Source organism: Schistocerca cancellata, chromosome 7, assembly GCF_023864275.1.
Source record: "Schistocerca cancellata isolate TAMUIC-IGC-003103 chromosome 7, iqSchCanc2.1, whole genome shotgun sequence".
Classification (NCBI taxonomy): domain Eukaryota; kingdom Metazoa; phylum Arthropoda; class Insecta; order Orthoptera; family Acrididae; genus Schistocerca; species Schistocerca cancellata.
In genome coordinates this window covers 394812710-394832494 of record NC_064632.1, presented here as the reverse complement: position 1 = coordinate 394832494, position 19785 = coordinate 394812710, and the positions used below count along the sequence as shown (strand labels likewise).

General features: G+C 46.7%; 1 protein-coding gene across 1 annotated transcript in view; it reads left to right on the top strand.

The window, feature by feature from the left end:
• Positions 1-19785, top strand: part of LOC126092788 (serine-rich adhesin for platelets-like) — a 112868-nt gene that overhangs the window by 77029 nt on the left and 16054 nt on the right. The window contains exon 5 of the mRNA XM_049908516.1: positions 14241-16372. Coding sequence (XP_049764473.1) covers positions 14241-16372 — 2132 coding nt within the window. The remainder of the gene's footprint in view (positions 1-14240; positions 16373-19785) is intronic.

The following is a 19785-nucleotide window of genomic DNA, read 5'->3' as shown; positions in this document are numbered from 1 at the left end:
TTCAGCAGGACACATAAACGTTGCGTTTAGCACGAAGATTCATGGAACGTGTACGCCAGTTGTTTGGCAACCTATAATTTCGAGAAACGGTGGTACTCCATGACCTCCCACATCTCCTGATCTGTAATCGTGAGATTTTCTTCTTTTGAGGTCACCTTAAAAGGAAAGTCTATCAGAGTTGTCCTGCTACAACAGAAGAATTAGCTAAGATCCGTGAAGCAATTGCTGAAATTCCTGTTAAAATATTACTTCGAACCATGCACAATTTATCTAAGAGACAGCAGGAAAGTTTGTACAAAAATAGAACGCACCTACAAGATGTCATCCCCAAGAAATAAAATTACTGTGTCAATACTTAAATTCCATCTGCTTACTATCGGCATAAATAATATTATTTGAAAATAGTTTGTTTCATAACAATATTTAATTTTTAAATTTCCCTTTTTCCTGAATCACCCTGTATGCAGAGACGTAACGTTGCGAACGTCATATCGAATATTTTTCTGGAGCAATTACATCTAATTGTGCATTTTTCTGAATAAATTATCGACAGTTGTCCTATCGAAACAAAAGGCCATTGTTTTACAATATGCGGCAGAAAAGTGAGCAACGAAGGAAAGGGAATATCCAAAAAACAAGCATGGAAAGTGAAGTTTTTGAGTAAAATTGGATTGGTACTACTAGATAGGTGAAGAAATGAAAGAATGAGGGGCCTACTAGAAGAGGAGCGCCAATAGGAAAAAATGGAATGATCAGTGTTGGAGTGTTACAGGTAGACAGGAAGTTGGAAGGAGGGATGGCGTTCGACCTTAAGTTTCAAGGAATAATACTGAGAGGAGGGACAGGTGCAGATAGTTTAAGAGAGTATAGGAAAGTGAAAAGAGAAGGGGGAAGAACATAATGTGGTGGAGGAAGAGAAAAAATGGGAAGTAAGAAGACGGTGAAGAGGTTTGTGTTTCCAACAGACCTGGTCCAAGGCTGGAAACTGTTCAAAATGATGATGATATTGGTGGTAGTGGTGGTTGGGATGGTGATGTGGATGCATTAAGATTATGATGCTTTTACGAACAGACCTGCCCCAAGGTTGTAAACTGATGAAGATAATGACGATTGCCGGCCGCAGTGACCGTGCGGTTCTGGCGCTGCAGTCCGGAACCGCAGGACTGCTACGGTCGCAGGTTCGAATCCTGCCTCGGGCATGGGTGTGTGTGATGTCCTTAGGTTAGTTAGGTTTAAGTAGTTCTAAGTTCTAGGGGACTTATGACCTAAGATGTTGAGGCCCATAGTGCTCAGAGCCATTTGAACCATAATGACGATTGTGAGTATGATACATTAAAATCTGTTGTTTTTAGCGTGGTAGGCAACGCGTACGAAAGACTGCACAATATCCCAAATCAGTTTCTGTATACGAAGAAACAGCGTATGAGATGGGTGCTGCAATTGTTGACTTGAGATTAAATACGCTCGAGGAAGTACGCTTCAGAATCGTGACTAAAACTTTGAAGAATGCAAAGTACAGTACACTCATGAGCAACTGAATTAGGGACAAGAGCTGTGGTGGAGAAATAGCGCAGCGGTCTCCTGGCGAATGGAATAGTGCGGCATTGATGTCAAATTCCATTGGGAACCGTGTGCACCGCGATCGAATTATTGTCTGTATATTTTGGAGAAATGGAAGCAGCAGTCTTAAAGATTGAAATCTTTTATTTTACAGCTCGATTTCGGCCACCGTGTGACCATCTTCAGTGCAAACTATTCGAACCTTGTGGACTCATCATAATAACACACTATTTTCTATGAGGTGTAACACACAGAAGCTCACTGTATGTTGGATCGGCAACTGCTAAGGTCACAAGATAGGTTCTTCCGTAATTTCAAAGTAAGAGTGAAGTATTTGTTGAAAATAATCATCACAGTACATGTTACACGTCATAGAAAATGTTGTGCTGTTATGATACGGGCCTACAAGGGGCGAATAGTTTGCACTGAAGATGGTCGCACAGTGACCGAAGTCGATCTGTAAAATAAAGGATTTCAATCGTTACGACAGACACTGCCATTCATCCAAAATACACTGATAGTTCGGCATGACAAGTGACTGGTATGTCGTCAGACCGTCTATAACCCACAGGCATAACAGTCGAACACATGTGCAGAACGGCTGATATTTGCTTATTTGGCTACAAGTGCCGGGGACTACAGCGTGTTGATAACAGCAGCCGCCGTCGACGGTGCAACAAATTGATCGCCAGTTCAGTACTGGACTGCAAGAGCTGGCGAGCAGTACACCGTCTAGATAGAATTCCTCGTTACATGACGCAGCAGTCAGTCACTGACACGTGTTCCTTTGCTCACCGCTAGTCACAGTACACACAGATTAGCTTGGACGCATGAACGCCGGCACTGGACGCTTGAAGCATGATTAGTTTTCACTTCGGCTGATGATTCGCGGAATACGTCGGTGAAAACCCTGGGCTAGCAGGACAGAGAGGATGAGGTTATACCGCGTGATCAAAAAGTCAGTATAAATTTGAAAACTCAATAAATCACGGAATAATGCTGATAGAGAGGTACAAATTGACACACATGCTTGGACTGACATGGGGTTTTATTAGAACTAAAAAAATGCAAAAGTTCAAAAAATGTCCGACAGATGGCGCTTCATATGATCAGAATAGCAATAATTAGCATAACGAAGTAAGACAAAGCAAAGATGATATTCTTTACAGGAAATGCTCAAAATGTCCACCATCATTCCCCAACAATAGCTGTAGTCGAGGAATAATGTTGTGAACACCACTGTAAAGCATGTCCGGAGTTATGGTGAGGCATTGGCGTCGGATGTTGTCTTTCAGCATCCCTAGAGATGTCGGTCGATCACGATACACTTGCGACTTCAGGTAACCCCAAAGCCAATAATCGCACGGACTAAGGTCTGGGGACCTGGGAAGCCAAGCATGACGAAAGTGGCGGCTGAGCACACGATCATCACCAAATGACGCGCGCAGGAGATCTTTCCCGCGTCTAGCTATATGGGGTGGAGCGCCATCCTGCATAAACATCGTACGATCCAGCAGGTGTTTATCAGCCAGGCTGGGGATGATGCGGTTCTGTAACATATCGGTGTACCTCTCACCCGTCACGGTAGCAGTTACAAAACCAGAATCACTCATTTCCTCGAAGAAAAAAGGCCCGATAACGGTAGATGTGGTAAATCTAACCCATACCGTGACTTTATCGTCGTGCAATGGAGTTTCCACGACAGTTCAAAGATTTTCGGTAACCCAAATTCTGAAGTTATGGGCGTTGACAGACACTCTGAGCGTGAAATCAGCTTCGTCGGTCCACAACACGATTCTTAACTAATCGTCATCTTCCGCCATCTTTTGAAACGCCCACACCGCAGATGCCCTCCGCTTCACTAAATCGCCAGGTACCACTTCGTGATGCCGATGGATTTTGTACGGATAGCATCGGAGGGTATGCCTAATTGCCAACCAAACAGTAATGTACGGAATGCCGGTGCGACGTGCGACTGCACGAACGCTGACTTCCCCGTGCATAGACGAACCCGCTACAGTCTCCATTTCTTCCTGAACTGTCTCAGCAGCATTACGCCTTGTGCTCGGTGGGCCACTAGGGTCTATCGTGTAAAAACAACCCGTGGTTTCGAACTTCGAAATCATTCTCGCCACAGCTGCATTTGTCAACGGACCTTTACCCGTTCGAATCCCCTTCTTATGGCGATAGGATCGTAACGCTGAACTAGCGCATGTCCCATTCTGATAATACAACTTCACTAAAAGCGACTTTTCAGGTAACGTCAATATGTTGCGACTGCTGGCGCATTTGATTCTCTCTCTCTCATTACAGCTCCTTTTATACAGGATTGTCATGCGCAGTCACTGACGTTATGCTGTCCAGTGCCATCTGTCGGACATTTTGTGAACTTTTCTTCTGTTCTAATAAAACCCCATGTCATTCCAAGCATGTGTGTCAATTTTTACCTCTCTATCTACATTATTCCGTGGTTTATTAAGTTTTCAAATTTATACTGACTTTTTGATCACCCGGTATTTGAGGAAAGGGGTCAAAATAAGTTACTGTCAGATGCATTCAACATATAATTTTTATTTCTTAAAACAGACAATCACACAAGCAAGAATCAAAACTCTCAAGGTTTTAACGAAAGACCTCTTTTGATTTAATTTAGATCGGCTGAAGGCCACATCGAAAATCCAAGGTACAAGGCCTAAGCAAGGAATTGAGGTAGAAGAATTCTTCTGGAGGTTTCACTTCTTTAGAAATTTTTTTTTATCTTCAATATAAATAGGCTGAAACCCTCAGCTTAAATTTTTCCCATACAACTAGGCTGAAGGCCTTGCATGCCGTAGTGGCCGTGCGGTTCTAGGCGCTACAGTCTGGAACCGCGTGACCGCTACGGTCGCAGGTTCGAATCCTGCCTTGGGCATGGATGTATGTGACGTCCTTAGGTTAGTTAGGTTTAAGTAGTTCTAAGTTCTAGGGGACTGATGACCACAGCAGTTAAGTGCCATAGTGCTCAGAGCCATTTGAACCATTTTTGAAGGCCTCGGATAATCAAGAACAGTGTTATGGCTTAAGGCCGAGACAAAGATTTTCAAAGTCTAATCTAGATAGACTCGGCTAAGGCCGCATATTAACAAAACAATTTAACGGCTTAAGGCCTAGGAAGAAGAGCTTTCAGTTTGAAAAGGCTGAAGGCATTATCTTAAAATATTTCATGTAAAACTCGGCTGAAGGCCTCATACTAAAGAATAACAATCTGATGACTTAATGGCAAGACAGGGAGTTTGAATTTTTAATTTAAGACAGATTGAAACTCGGCTGAAGGCCACACACCACGCAGAAAACAATTTTACAGCTTAAGGCCTAAAGGGAAGACTTTATAAATTTCAACTAAAATAGGCTAAAGGATTTCTCCTAAAGTGCTTCACATAAAACTCGGCAGAAGGCCACATACGAAACGCAAACAATCTCACGCCTTAAAGCCCAGACAAAGAAATTTCCAATTTTTAATTTAAGCCGGGAAACTTAGCTGAAGGCCACAAATCAAACAAGAAACAATTTTTTTACGGCTTAAGGCCTAAGAAGAAAAGCTTTGCAATTTTAATAAGCTAAAACTCGGCTGAAGACCATGCAGAGTACTTAATACTAGAAAGGAAATCACTATGTAAAACACAAGGAGCGGCGCTCTGAAGGTTCCAAGGATCGGCCTAGGAAGGTAACACTAACGCACGTTTAGGTGAGACAGGCAGCCTGACCGACAACCTCTTAATGGAAAGGCACCGAACCAACCAACCAACCAACCAACCAACAAGATCATTTCTTCTCCACCCGACCAGCAAAACGACAACAAGATGTCAATAGCACAACGTTCTGGATACTGGTGCCCAATTCAGTCAAGTCAGAATAAGCGCCCAAAACTACCAACAACACCTCAGCTGTCGAACTACACGCCGTGCTGGACAGCATCAACATGACGAGGAAAATGCACTGCCAAAAATTACGTCAACACCCAGGGCAGGTAACCGGAACGTCAACGGCCACAAGGCAGAAGATACCGCTGGTACACTTCATTAATGAAGGAATGAACTAAATTAAGTTAAACACCACATAAAAAAGCAGCTGCAACTCTAGTCGACTTCAATGCACACACATTGTTGCTCGCGGGAATCTCCCAGAAAGTGACAACCAGGATCAAACGAAGAGATGTGATAGCAGTTGAGGTTTGATAGTAGGTTAAGTGAGCACTCAACCTTAGTGTCCAGGATCGGTGGGCGACGAACTTCGTAACCCTCGCAAGAAGTGCCTCACAACTCCAGCCGTGCGTGCACGCCGCCAGCGGCTCCAGCCTGACGACGCACCACGGAGACTTCCTCGCTGCTCTGCCCCGACCGACCGACTGCCTCACACACGGAAACGGTCAAAAGACCGAATACACGTCGGCCGGTGAGACGACCGACTGTACGACCTACCAACTGTCGTTCCCGCTCCAGTCTCCTTCCGTCGGACAGTGCATGTGTGTCCGCAGCGATCAGTAAGTACTGTCTGTCAGCACCTCATTGGCGCTCTGTCCCCGATGCTGCTCCGTGCCCAACTGCAATCCCCGTCCGTCTCCAACTGACTTCCAGACATACGAGGTGTGGCTAGAAAAAAACCGGACTAGTACTGGTGAAACAATAAAACGAATGCAATAAGGCTGAAAGTCGCGTGGCCTGTCACGTGACTCTCGCTCCGCCTACTGCTCGAGTTTCATCTGCCTCCTGCACTCAGTCTGTCCGTGGTGTCTGCTTTAAGTAGTTGACGTTTTGTCTGTGCGTCGGAAAATGTTGAGTGTACAGAAAGAACAGCGTGTTAACATCAAATTTTGTTTCAAACTAGGAAAATCTGCAAGTGAAACGTTTGTAATGTTACAACAAGTGTACGGCGATGATTGTTTATCGCGAACACAAGTGTTTGAGTGGTTTAAACGATTTAAAGATGGCCGCGAAGACACCAGTGATGACACTCGCACTGGCAGACCATTGTCAGCAAAAACTGATGCAAACATTGAAAAAATCGGTAAACTTGTTCGACAAGATCGCTGCTCTGCTCTGATTGTTAAACGGCGATCTTGTCGAACAAGTTTACCGATTTTTTCAATGTTTGCATCAGTTTTTGCTGACAATGGTCTGCCAGTGCGAGTGTCATCACTGGTGTCTTCGCGGCCATCTTTAAATCGTTTAAACCACTCAAACACTTGTGTTCGCGATAAACAATCATCGCCGTACACTTGTTGTAACATTACAAACGTTTCACTTGCAGATTTTCCTAGTTTGAAACAAAATTTGATGTTAACACGCTGTTCTTTCTGTACACTCAACATTTTCCAACGCACAGACAAAACGTCAACTACTTAAAGCAGACGCCACGGACAGACTGAGTGCAGGAGGCAGATGAAACTCGAGCAGTAGGCGGAGCGAGAGTCACGTGACAGGCCACGCGACTTTCAGCCTTATTGCATTCGTTTTATTGTTTCACCAGTACTAGTCCGGTTTTTTCCTAGCCACACCTCTTACGACGACCTGGAAATACTGTCGGTCGCTCCAGAGATAGTACTACAGTGCCCTTATCGATAAGCGCTGATGCTGCCACTCACGGGTAGGTAAGGCAGGAAGATAGTGACGCCAGTAAACGGAATAAGAAAACGAGGCGGCAGTACTGTGAGAGAAGATAAACAATAAACGGGATGAACACGAGCGCGCACATGTCAGTTGGTTCTTACCGGTCAGAGCTCGAGTGCTGTGCAAACCGTATGATATGATGCCTATGGCCTGGCAGCGGGGCACTAAATGTTTCCTCGTCCCGCGATTATAAACGTACTGTATTGTCAAAGTGTCACTGTCGCTGTGTCGCTTCCACTGTGTCATTTCGCATCCTATAGAGATCCCTACTGCCAAACAGACATCTACCGCTAATATGGTTAATGTGGCAACAGTGCTCCTGGTGAACACAGGTGCCGCCCACATAGTTAATTCGTATTTAGCAATGGAATGTTTGCTGCTGCTTGGCTACAGCATAGTAGACTCTCAGAGGTCAGCCAGTGGGTGCTGGAGCAGATACGCTATTTGACCGAAGGTTTCTGATTTTTGCCGATTTTAGATTGAAGCGAAAGTGTTTGGACTGCAATGCTTTTTATAGAACAACCACCGGAGCACAAAAAAGGCGAATGTGCTCCCGTCCATTAAGGCCCAAAGTAGCGCTAACGCAACATTTCATTCGTATTTTTTTTTTATTTTTACATAAAATGAGTTGCACATATTTCGAATTTCATTTATTACAACAGTAAGAGGCCATCTGAGAAAACTGGTTTAGGCATTTTAATTAGATCACTGACCATTATGCTGACCGCTGTGAATTTTCAAACTTCCAGATAAGTTGGTGTATTTCATTTGGAAAGTTTTCATTTTCCTTCCTAATTAGCACGTGATGATTTTTAAACGAATTTTATACAGTGAACTTCTTTCAAACCTCTGTTATCGTAACTAAATTACCGTTTAGAGACGTCAGTTAAAATACGAACTATTTTTTTTGCTATTTACAATAATATTGCGTTTACGCAATTTTGGGACCGCCCTGTATATTTGTGAAACACGGCTGCTCATCTACCATAATAATATATCGGTATTCCATTGTTGACCGAACTGTTTATTACTGTTAGCCTTTGTTTGAAAGATTTTCATTCCGTTTGGTTGCAGTTTCAATGTGTTTACAGATGGAACAGTAACTCTGATTAAATATTCGCTACTAGTAAGTCAGTTTCATTCAATGACAAAATGAATTCAACTGTAAGGTCAGAACCCAGTGCACCTGCTAAGAAAAGAAAACGAATTGGTGTGAATATACCGAAAAGAAATGAAGATGTTCCGAACTGGAAGAAGATTCAACCAACTTACACTTCTTCATCGATAACAGAGCAGTTAACCAAGACAGAAGACGTAATGAATAGAGTAGAGGGTCTATAGCCTTATTAAAGTTTTTCACTTTACTTTGACTCAGAAGTGTTTTCAAAAATTACTGAATACAAAAATAAATATGCCCAAGATAATAATCGCCACTCATGTAAAATAACTGTTCCATTGCTGAAGCAATTTATAAGAATAGTGATTCTTTCACGATATCACACATTACCTGCAACGAAAGTGTACTGGTCGAAAGAAGAAGACAAAATATTACCAATTGTAAGAAGTTGCATGAGTCGCAATAAATTCTTGTCAATCAAACAAAACATTCATTTGTCTGAGAATGACAGACTGGGTAAAAATGACAAGTTTTCTAAAGTGAAACCAATCTTTGATAAAATCAATGAAAAATATCTTCAGTTTGGAATATTTTCATGTAATGTGTCTATTGACGAGGAAAAGGACCCTTATTTTGGGAGACATTCCTGCAAGATGTTGATCCAAGGAAAACCTGTCAGATTTGGCTTCAAATTGTGGTGTTTATGCAGTTCAAATGGCTGCTTGTACAAATTCATTCCTTATGGTGGGAAGATGGCAGGATGTGAAACATCTGAATTTTGACGAAATAAATCTCGGGTGAACAGCCTGGTATGAGTGTGCATAGGAAACAATATTTCGGCATTCGACCACGTTGCCATCATCAGGTGCGCTGATGTACTGACCAGCGGTGGGCCGGCGCCATGTATATATAGGACAATCCCCCTCCCGCTCCTCCCTCAGGCGCTTCCTATGGGGGTCCAGGTACCGCGTCCGTTCTCCCGCCGTCTGGGCGCTGCGTCCCATGTCTTCTCGTTTAGGAGGGTCTGCCGGCACCGCTCTCGTTATTCTTCCCTCTTCACCCGAAGTCGGTACTCTCTGGGAAATATTCTTTTTCTTCTTAATCCGGGTGATCGCGGGTTCCCACGCCTTGCTAAGGATGTAACCGCTGTCACGATTTAGTTGTGGCTCCCTTACTCTGATCACTATGGCTTCTTTGATGACACAGTCCCAGTATTTGGAAGTCTGTGTCAGGACTTTGGTTTGGTCATAATCCATGCCGTGGAGTTCCGACAGGCAATGCTCAGCGATTGCCGACTTACTCGGCTGTGGCAGTCTAGTGTGCCGTTGTTGTTCTCGGCATCGGTCCTCAGTGGTACGAATGGTTTGCCCTATGTATACACTACCGCATTGGCAAGGGATCTGGTAAACCCCTGATTTACGTAGTCCAAGGTTGTCGTTGACACTACCAAGAAGGCTCTTGGTTTTGCTTGGAGGACGGAAGATGTTTTCACTTGGTGTTTACGTAAAATGGCTCCAATTTTTTCGGATAAGGCCCCGCAAAACGGAATAATAGCCAAGGCCGCCTCCTCCTAAGGTTCATCCTCAGTTTACGCCGGTGCTGCAGGTGTGGGATGTAGAGCCTTCCGAATTTGCCCTTCCTTGTAACCGTTCCTCCGAAACACGGTCTTCAGATGATCCAATTCTTGTTGGAGACTGCCCCTGTCGGAGATGGTCTGAGCTCTGTGTACAAGGGTTTTGAGCACGCCATTCTTTTGTGCCAGGTGGTGGCAGCAGCTATCCGCATGTAGGTACAAATCGGTGTGCGTCTTCTTCCTATACACGTTGTGGCTCAAAGTGCCGTCAGCAAAGGTATCATCCACATATCTAAAGAAACAGGTGGATTTTAGATGTGCTGATTCAAGAGCTTCCTCCTCGAAATGTTCCATGTACGTATTTGCGACAATGGGTGAGAGTGGACTACCCCTGGCTACTCCTTCTGTCTGCTCGTAGTATTCACCGTCAAATAAGAAGTAAGTTGATGTCAGAACATGTCTGAGAAGGTTGGTGGTCTCTTCGTGAAATTTCTGGCTGAGGAGTTTCAGTTATCTGGCCACATGAAAGAGATAAACTGGCAGACTTCCTCACACACCTCAACGTCTGATTCTGAGACGCATCTTCTATTGTTATCGCCTCTTCGTCAAAAACATAAGTAACCGTTTTTTCAAAAGTAGATTGTGCAACAGAAGACTGTTATTGTTGGGCTTCAGAGTTCAAATCCGTTTAATGTTTTCCAGGCTGTACGATGCCGGTGCATGTTGTTGAAACTTTCAGTTTTTCAACACTCCGTCCACTTCCAGTTTTAAAAAAAGAATGTTAATTTTTATCGTTTTACGGACTCTGTTCCACTAAGTCTCTTTCTGCCGTAACTCATTCTAACAGTTTATTTTATCCAAGAACTGAAATAAAAAAGATTGCATTGGAAGTTTTATTACTCGTACGTAATCAGCAATATCCTTTGTTCAGACTACAGACATTGACTTATTACCTAACGTAAGTACAAGAAATTTAGTTAAGTATGATATAACGAAAAGTAGAAAATTGTTTGCTTCCTAGCTTCCGCTATTTATGTACGTTTTACTGATTCGTTACGGATGATTTATTCATATTATGACTACTAACTTACTATAATTTTGTAAACATCGGTGATGTTATTTTTAAGAAATTATACACTCCTGGAAATTGAAATAAGAACACCGTGAATTCATTGTCCCAGGAAGGGGAAACTTTATTGACACATTCCTGGGGTCAGATACATCACATGATCACACTGACAGAACCACAGGCACATAGACACAGGCAACAGAGCATGAACAATGTCGGCACTAGTACAGTGTATATCCACCTTTCGCAGCAATGCAGGCTGCTATTCTCCCATGGAGACGATCGTAGAGATGCTGGATGTAGTCCTGTGGAACGGCTTGCCATGCCATTTCCACCTGGCGCCTCAGCTGGACCAGCGTTCGTGCTGGACGTGCAGACCGCGTGAGACGACGCTTCATCCAGTCCCAAACATGCTCAATGGGGGACAGATCCGGAGATCTTGCTGTCCAGGGTAGTTGACTTACACCTTCTAGAGCACGTTGGGTGGCACGGGATACATACAGACGTACATTGTCCTGTTGGAACAGCAAGTTCCCTTGCCAGTCTAGGAATGGTAGAACGATGGGTTCGATGACGGTTTGGATGTACCGTGCACTATTCAGTGTCCCCTCGACGATCACCAGTGGTGTACGGCCAGTGTAGGAGATCGCTCCCCACACCATGATGCCGGGTGTTGGCCCTGTGTGCCTCGGTCGTATGCAGTCCTGATTGTGGCGCTCACCTGCACGGCGCCAAACACGCATACGACCATCATTGGCACCAAGGCAGAAGCGACTCTCATCGCTGAAGACGACACGTCTCCATTCGTCCCTCCATTCACGCCTGTCGCGACACCACTGGAGGCGGGCTGCACGGTGTTGGGGCGTGAGCGGAAGACGGCCTAACGGTGTGCGGGACCGTAGCCCAGCTTCATGGAGACGGTTGCGAATGGTCCTCGCCGATACCCCAGGAGCAACAGTGTCCCTAATTTGCTGGGAAGTGGCAGTGCGGTCCCCTACGGCACTGCGTAGGATCCTACGGTCTTGGCGTGCATCCGTGCGTCGCTGCGGTCCGGTCCCAGGTCGACGGGCACGTGCACCTTCCGCCGACCACTGGCGACAACATCGATGTACTGTGGAGACCTCACGCCCCACGTGTTGAGCAATTCGGCGGTACGTCCACCCGGCCTCCCGCATGCCCACTATACGCCCTCGCTCAAAGTCCGTCAACTGCACATACGGTTCACGTCCACGCTGTCGCGGCATGCTACCAGTGTTAAAGACTGCGATGGAGCTCCGTATGCCACGGCAAACTGGCTGACACTGACGGCGGCGGTGCACAAATGCTGCGCAGCTAGCGCCATTCGACGGCCAACACCGCGGTTCCTGGTGTGTCCGCTGTGCCGTGCGTGTGATCATTGCTTGTACAGCCCTCTCGCAGTGTCCGGAGCAAGTATAGTGGGTCTGACACACCGGTGTCAATGTGAGCTTTTTCCATTTCCAGGAGTGTACATACAATTCTACGAAAAACTTTTTAAAAATACAGTACACTACCAGAAAAATGTGCCAGGGAAATATTCGTTTATATTTCCACGATAACTTGACGATTGCGCTTGTGCTGGTACAAGCAGAGAAAATGGGCATTAGTTGAAACATATGCATTTGTCTCCGAATGTTGCCTTTGTTAAGGTGCCCGTAAACGCGAAGTGGTACTGTACACGTTCTTACGGGTGATGGTACTAACACTGCTGCAAGCGGCAGGCGCTGCCTCCCGTTACCACTCCTCTTGTTATATTCACTGATCAACACCCACGTGATAATAAAATTTGCTTTATTCGGTGCACCCAGGACACCACTTAATTTTACAACAGATAACCTTCTTTGGAAAATAAAAAGGCTTTTCTCCTGCCCAAAACTTTAGTATCAAAACACGAATATACAACCTTAATAAAATTGACTTTTATAACTGAACTGATTTTACGTTCCTTGCTAGTGCTCTCTCGATGCTCTCCAACGGATGCAAAGGAGTTAGAAGGGCACCGCTTCTGGGTCGAAGACTGGCGCATTGAAGACGGGCACCTGGTCGGTCTGGCTGCGACGATGTTTCCTCCTGGAGGCGGTCCGCGGCGGGTCGAAAGACGCCTGTCCCCAATCCTCCCGGCTATTTAACCCGAAGGCTCTAGTCTTCCTCCGCGGATTCTGTCGTGAGGACTCGCAGCCGTTGCGATACCCGATTGGCGGATTGTGATGCCATCGTATTACCATCCGCGTCGGAAAAAGGGGTCGCGCGCGTGCGTATTCCGCGGCTGCTTTCATGTTTGGCGGGAAACGCCTCTAGTGACGGCTGGCGGAACGCGCCGGAACTACGTTGCAGGTGCGGCTTATTCTGCGGCGGTAGCCGCCCGTTGTATTTGCGTGGCTGTGCGCGCCACGGCACATCTCCCTTCATCTTAAATGTGGAGGCAAGGCCGTTCTTCCCAGCAACCACTTAGCGCATCGTCAAGGTATCGTGACCATATAGAATTAGAAATTGCAAGACGCAATCAACCGAGGCGACTTGTCTTTTGAAATAAATACGGTTCCGGACTTTCGGTTTTGTATCGAAGGTCTACGTCTATCCCTCTCGAGTTCAGTGCCACCGCACGGCATATGCTTGCAACAGCACGACCCTGCTTCGGCTTCCGCAGCGACCGCGCTGCGTTGTACAGTCAATTCAGCGAGACACACTCAACGAACGGTCATGGCACTCGTTCGAGCGCCGCATCCATACGCGATTACGCAAACTGTAGAAAAATGTATCTCAGTGGTGAAACACGTTACATATTGAAGCGTTTGTGTGGACGTGATAAGATTTAGTTATATAAACTCGAATCTTTTTAATTTCTGTAAAACGTAAAAAAATATTTTGACTTCAAATTTTCCACCCCTAAAATCTGCCGCCCTAGGCTCCAGACTACTCAGCCTGGTGACAAATCTGCCACTTTTAGTAACACACATTTATTTCAGAGCGTACTTTTTGTTAGAGCTTCATAAGTTTATAGGAATTTTTCTGTTACTCTAATGGCCGGCCGAAGTGGCCGAGTGGTTCTAGGCACTACAGTCTGGAACCGCGCGACCGCTACGGTCGCAGGTTCGAATCCTGCCTCGGGCATGGATGTGTGTGCTGTCGTTAGATTAGTTAGGTTTAAGTAGTTCTAAGTTCTAGGGGACTGATAACCTCAGAAGTTAAGTCCCATAGTGCTCAGAGCCATTTGAACCATTCAGTTTGTTATTCTAACGCAGACTTCTTCTATTTAAGGGGCAGAGCGAGGACTTTACCGATCGGACCACCAGCAGCTGGAGACCATGATGATGAAGAATCCCTCGAATCTTCGTCGGCAAGCTCTTCATTGTCAGGCTCTTCATCACCTAGTGACGACGAAAGTGGTACAGAGGAAAGTGACGAAGAAGAGGTGTTGGAAGATCCTCTCGAACAAGTCTGGGAGGAGGTGGACGATGTGCTGCAAAATAAGCCGATAGACAGAGACGAGACTCGAGCCGAGGTGGAGTCGATCCTCAGAGCCAGTGCACTGTCCGAGGGCGAGAAGCTCGCCGTAATCAACGCCGCCTTGGAGGAGAGCGCCAAGGATCCTGTCGAAAGGAGGGCAACAGCCAAGTCCATGCTGCGCAGGGCGACGCGTAGTGCCCGGGAGGTGACAGATACTGATGATTTAGAGACAGAAGCCAGCGGTAGCCAGGATCGGCGGGCCTCTGGGGTGCGCCACAGTGCAAGAGGCAGTAAGGTCCATAGCCTGGTGGAGGAGTTTGAGGAAGGGCCAAGGGCGAGCGCTTCCAGAAGAACGACTGAGGCCAGACCCAAAAAAAGTATCTTGCGACGAGATCAACGGAGAAGCACTCGAATGGGTGAAGACGCCGAGGACAGACAGGCGAAGAGAACCATCAGGTGGTTTAAGGGGTCTACTTCAGGTCTTCCAGTTGAAAGTAGGAAGAGTGGAACCCGTGCTTCTGCTGTCGGTGGCAGGAAAAGTGAACAACGGCAGTCACAAGCTCCTCGAAAGACTGGACTGAGTCAGAAATTTGGCTCGATCTTCGGCAAGAGCTTCAGTACGGCTCCGAAATCTACTTACCGTGAGTCCCGGCTGGCACCTCGTCCATCACAGAGGCGGAGTACCAGACGGTCGACATCAGGAAGGGTAGACAGTTCTGTTTTCGGCAGGAAGCGCAGTAGTGCTACAGGCGTCGTGTCCGATGAGGATGAGGAGCCAGCTGCAAGCTGGTCGATGGAAGCCAGAAGCGGTAGCCACAGCTCTGGCGTTGACTCTGACGATTATGAATCAGAGGAGGCGACACGCCCCAGACACAGCAGAGGATCTGGTGAACGCAAAAGTACTGTAAGGAGAGCCAGTGAAGCACCTCGCCAGTCTGAAAGCAGAAGAAGTTCTGCTGCTAGGTCTGTGTACCACGAGGATGAGGAGCCAGCTCCACTTAGGAGTATTAGCACCAGGAGACCAACAGATTGGCCCAGGCGCAGAAGTCGAAGTTCTAGCGTCGATACGGAAGCGGACGAACGGACGAGTTCGAGGCACAGTGTCGATGATGCGCCTCGTCATTCACAGCGGAGAAGCTCTCGTGGCAGCACTCTCAGGGAGCTTCCGGAGGCGAGAGAAAGCAGGGCAGAAAGCCGCAGACAGACTGGCCGGGTGAGTAATGTCGAGGAGTCCGGCTCGGAAGGAGATACGAAAAGATCGAGCTCCCGCAGTAGCCAGATAGAGGAGGGCGACCCGGTGGAGCGGCGAAGGTGGTCGAGCCGCCGCCGTGACGACGAAGACGACGACGAAGGCGGTGGTAGCAACGGCATAGGAGCCTTCCTTGCGAGCCCCCGCCATTCTGGCAGGAAGAGCAGCGCAAGTCGTACTGTCAGTAACGATTCCGAGCAATCTTCGCAACCGCGGAGAAAAAGCAGCAGGAAGGGGACGGAGGAACATCACTCCGAAGCTGACTGCTGTTGCGTTGGTGGAGACCACGCATCCAGTCCATCTTTGAAACCTTCTGTCGAAAGCAGGCCGTGTGAATGTGTGTCTGGCGTGAGGTCAGTCGGCGACCAGGTAGCGTCGTCGAGCGACTTCTGTTGCTGTCGATGCAGAGCCGAACGCAAGGCAGCACAGCACGCACGGATTGGGGACGGCAGTGGCTCGGAAGAGTGCTCTTGCCCCAGCCACGAGGACGTCGACAACGCGCTGCCAGCAGTAGCGAGCGACACAACCCAAGGCGAAAGCACCTGCTACTGTGGCGAACCACGAGCGAAGGCGACCGCTAGAGGAGATGCTGTCAAGAAACAGGACACGGAAGTCGAATTGTACTGTGAGTGTCTAGGAGGGGAGGAGACGCATCCACCTGCTAAGGACGGCAACATCAAGAGCCGCCGAGAAGGTAAGTACCTGTCACATCTTTTGTGGTTTGATTTTTTCAGAGACCGCTACCACATGCCAAGATACAGCACCCATCAGCATATGCCAAGAAAAATTACAGCTACTTCGACATCTTTGCGTATTTAGCTTACTTTAAATACACTACTGGCCATTAAAATTGCTATACCAAGAAGAAATGCAGATGATAAACGGGTATTCATTGGACAAATATATTATATTAGGACTGACATGTGATTACATTTTCACGCAATTTGGGTGCATAGATCCTGAGAAACCAGTACCCAGAACAACCACCTCTGGCCGTAATAACGGCCTTGATACGCCTGGGCATTGAGTCAAACAGAGCTTGGATGGCGTGTACAGGTACAGCTGCCCATGCAGCTTCAACACGATACCACAGTTCATCAAGAGTATTGACTGGCGTATCGTGACGAGCCAGTCGCTCGGTCACCATTGAGCAGACGTTTTCAATTGGTGAGAGATCTGGAGAATGTGCTGGCCAGGGCAGCAGTCGAACATTTTCTGTATCCAGAAAGGCCCGTACAGCGCCTGCAACATGCGGTCACGCATTATCCTGCTGAAATGTACGGATTCGCAGGGATCGAATGAAGGGTAGAGCCATGGGTCGTAACACATCTGAAATGTAACGTCCACTGTTCAAAGTGCCGTCAATGCGAACAAGAGGTGACCTAGACGTGAAACCAATGGCACCCCATACCATCACGCCGGGTGATACACCAGTATGCCGATGACGAATACACGCTTCCAATGTCGCCAAACACGGATGCGACCATCATGATGCTGTAAACAGAACCTGGATTCATCCGAAAAAAAGACGTTTTGCCATTTGTGCACCCAGGTTCGTCGTTGAGTACACCATCGCAGGCGCTCCTGTCTGTGATGCAGCGTCAAGTGTAACCGCAGCCATGGTCTCCGAGCTGATAGTCCATGCTACTGCAAACGTCATCGAACTGTTCATGGTTGTTGTCTTGCAAACGTCCCCATCTGTTGACTCAGGTATCAAGACGTGGCTGCAGGATCCGCTACAGCCGTGCGAATTAGATACCTGTCATCTCGATTGCTAGTGATACGAGGGCCGTTGGGATCCAGCACGACGTTCCGTATTACTCTCCTTAACCCATCTATTCCATATTCTGCTAACAGTCATTGGATCTCGACCAACGCGAGCAGCAATGTCGCTATACGATAAACAGCAATCGCGATAAGCTACACTCCGACCTTTATCAAAGTCGGAAACGTAATGGTATGCATTTCTCCTCCTTACACGAGGCAGCACAAGAACGTTTCACCAGACAGCGCTGGTCAACTGCTGTTTGTGTACGAGAAATCGGTTGGAAACTTTCCTCATGTCAGCACGTTGTAGGTGTCGCCACCTGCGCCATCTTTGTGTGAATGCTCTGAAAAGCTAATCATTTGCATATCACAGCATCTTCTTCCTGTCGGTTAAATTTCGCGTCTGTAGCACCTCATCTTCGTGGTGTAACAATTTTAATGGCCAGTAGTGTATTTTTTTATTGACAATTCAGTCTGATGATGAGGTCATACCTTGAAATATGTTGCAGTATTAAATAATTTATCCGACTTAAGGATATGTTGTGACTGGTAGCGCTCTCTGAAAAACATGCTCATAAGTTTTAACAAAGAGTCATGCTCGAGTAGCAGTCAATATGGCTTTCAACCTGACCCATCATCCTTTTCTTATACTCCACTTTCGCCCATTCTACGAGGGCCGTTCAGTAAGTAATATAACACTTCTTTTGTCGATCAATTTTGGTCGGAAAAGTGCAGAATTTCTTTTCCGCATCAGCCACTAGAGTTTCACGAAGTTCCGATAGATGGCGGCGCTATACTTAATCTTCAAAACGGTGTTTGTAACGGAGGTGCGTTTTAAGCAGAGAACTGCAATTGAATTTTGAACAAAAACACGGCGATCCGTTGGGCGAGGGCTCTGCCATCGTCGCTAGGAAGCCGCGCAACCTGTTGGATGTCCAGCGTGGAGGCCAGCCGCACGCAGATATGACTCCAACAATGTTGGAACGTGCAGATACCAGCACTTAAGGTGATCGACGAATGACAGTCAAACACGTCGATGCACAGCTGACTGTCTCTATTGGTAATGCTGACACACTCGTCCACCGATTGGAGTACTCAAAGGTGTGTGCCCATTGGGTTGTTCGCCGCCTAATATAAGACCATTAAGAGCAACGAAGGAACATCTGTGCGGAATTGCTTGTGAGTTACGAGGCTGATCGTGACAATTTTTTGTCGAACATCGTCACAGGCGATGAAACATGGGGTTCATCACTTCGAACCGGAAACAAAACAGCAATCCATGGGGTGGCGCCACACCACCTCTTCTCCGACGAAAAAATTCAAAGCCGCACCCTCAGCCGATAAATTCTTGGCGATGGCCTTCTGGAACTCTGGAGGGGTTATTCTATTTTATGTCCGCAATCATGGTTTAACGATCAACTCTGAGGTGTATTATGCTACCTTCAGGAGACTGAGGAAACGACTTCAGCCGGTTCGTCGCCACTCTGTAAGTGCAGAACAGGGAATCAGTGATCATAAGGCCGTTGCAGCATCCCTGAAAGCCGGCCGTGGTGGCCGAACGGTTCTAGGTGCTCAGTCCGGAACCGCGCGACTGCTACGGTCGCAGGTTCGAATCCTGCCTCGGGCATGGGTGTGTGTGATGTCCTTAGGTTAGTTAGGTTTAAGTAGTTCTAAGTTCTAGGGGATTAATGACCACAGATGTTGAGTCCCATAGTGCTCAGAGCCATTTGAACCATCCCTGAATATGGAAGTAAATAGGAATATAAAAAAAGGGAGGAAGGTTTATCTGTTTAGCAAGAGTAATAGAAGACAGATTTCAGACTACCTGACAGATCAAAACGAAAATTCCTGTTCCGACACTGACAATGTTGAGTGTTTATGGAAAACGTTCAAGGCAATCGTAAAATGCGTTTAAGACAGGTACGAGCCGAGTAAAACTGTGAGGGACGGGAAAAACCCACCGTGTTTCAACAATAAGGTTAGGAAACTACTGCGAAAGCAAAGAGAGCTTCACTGCAAATTTAAACGCAGCCAAAACCTCTCAGACAAACAGAAGCTAAACGATGTCAAAGTTAGCGTAAGGAGGGCTATGCGTGAAGCGTTCGGTGAATTCAAAAGTAAAATTCTATGTACCGACTTGACAGAAAAACCTAGGAAGTTCTGGTCTTACGTTAAATCAGTAAGTGGATCGAAACAGTATATCCATACACTCTGGGATGATAATGGCATTGAAACAGAGGATGACACGCGTAAAGCTGAAATACTAAACACCTTTTTCTAAAGCTGTTTCACAGAAGAAGACCGCACTGCAGTTCCTTCTCTAAATCGTCTCACGAACGA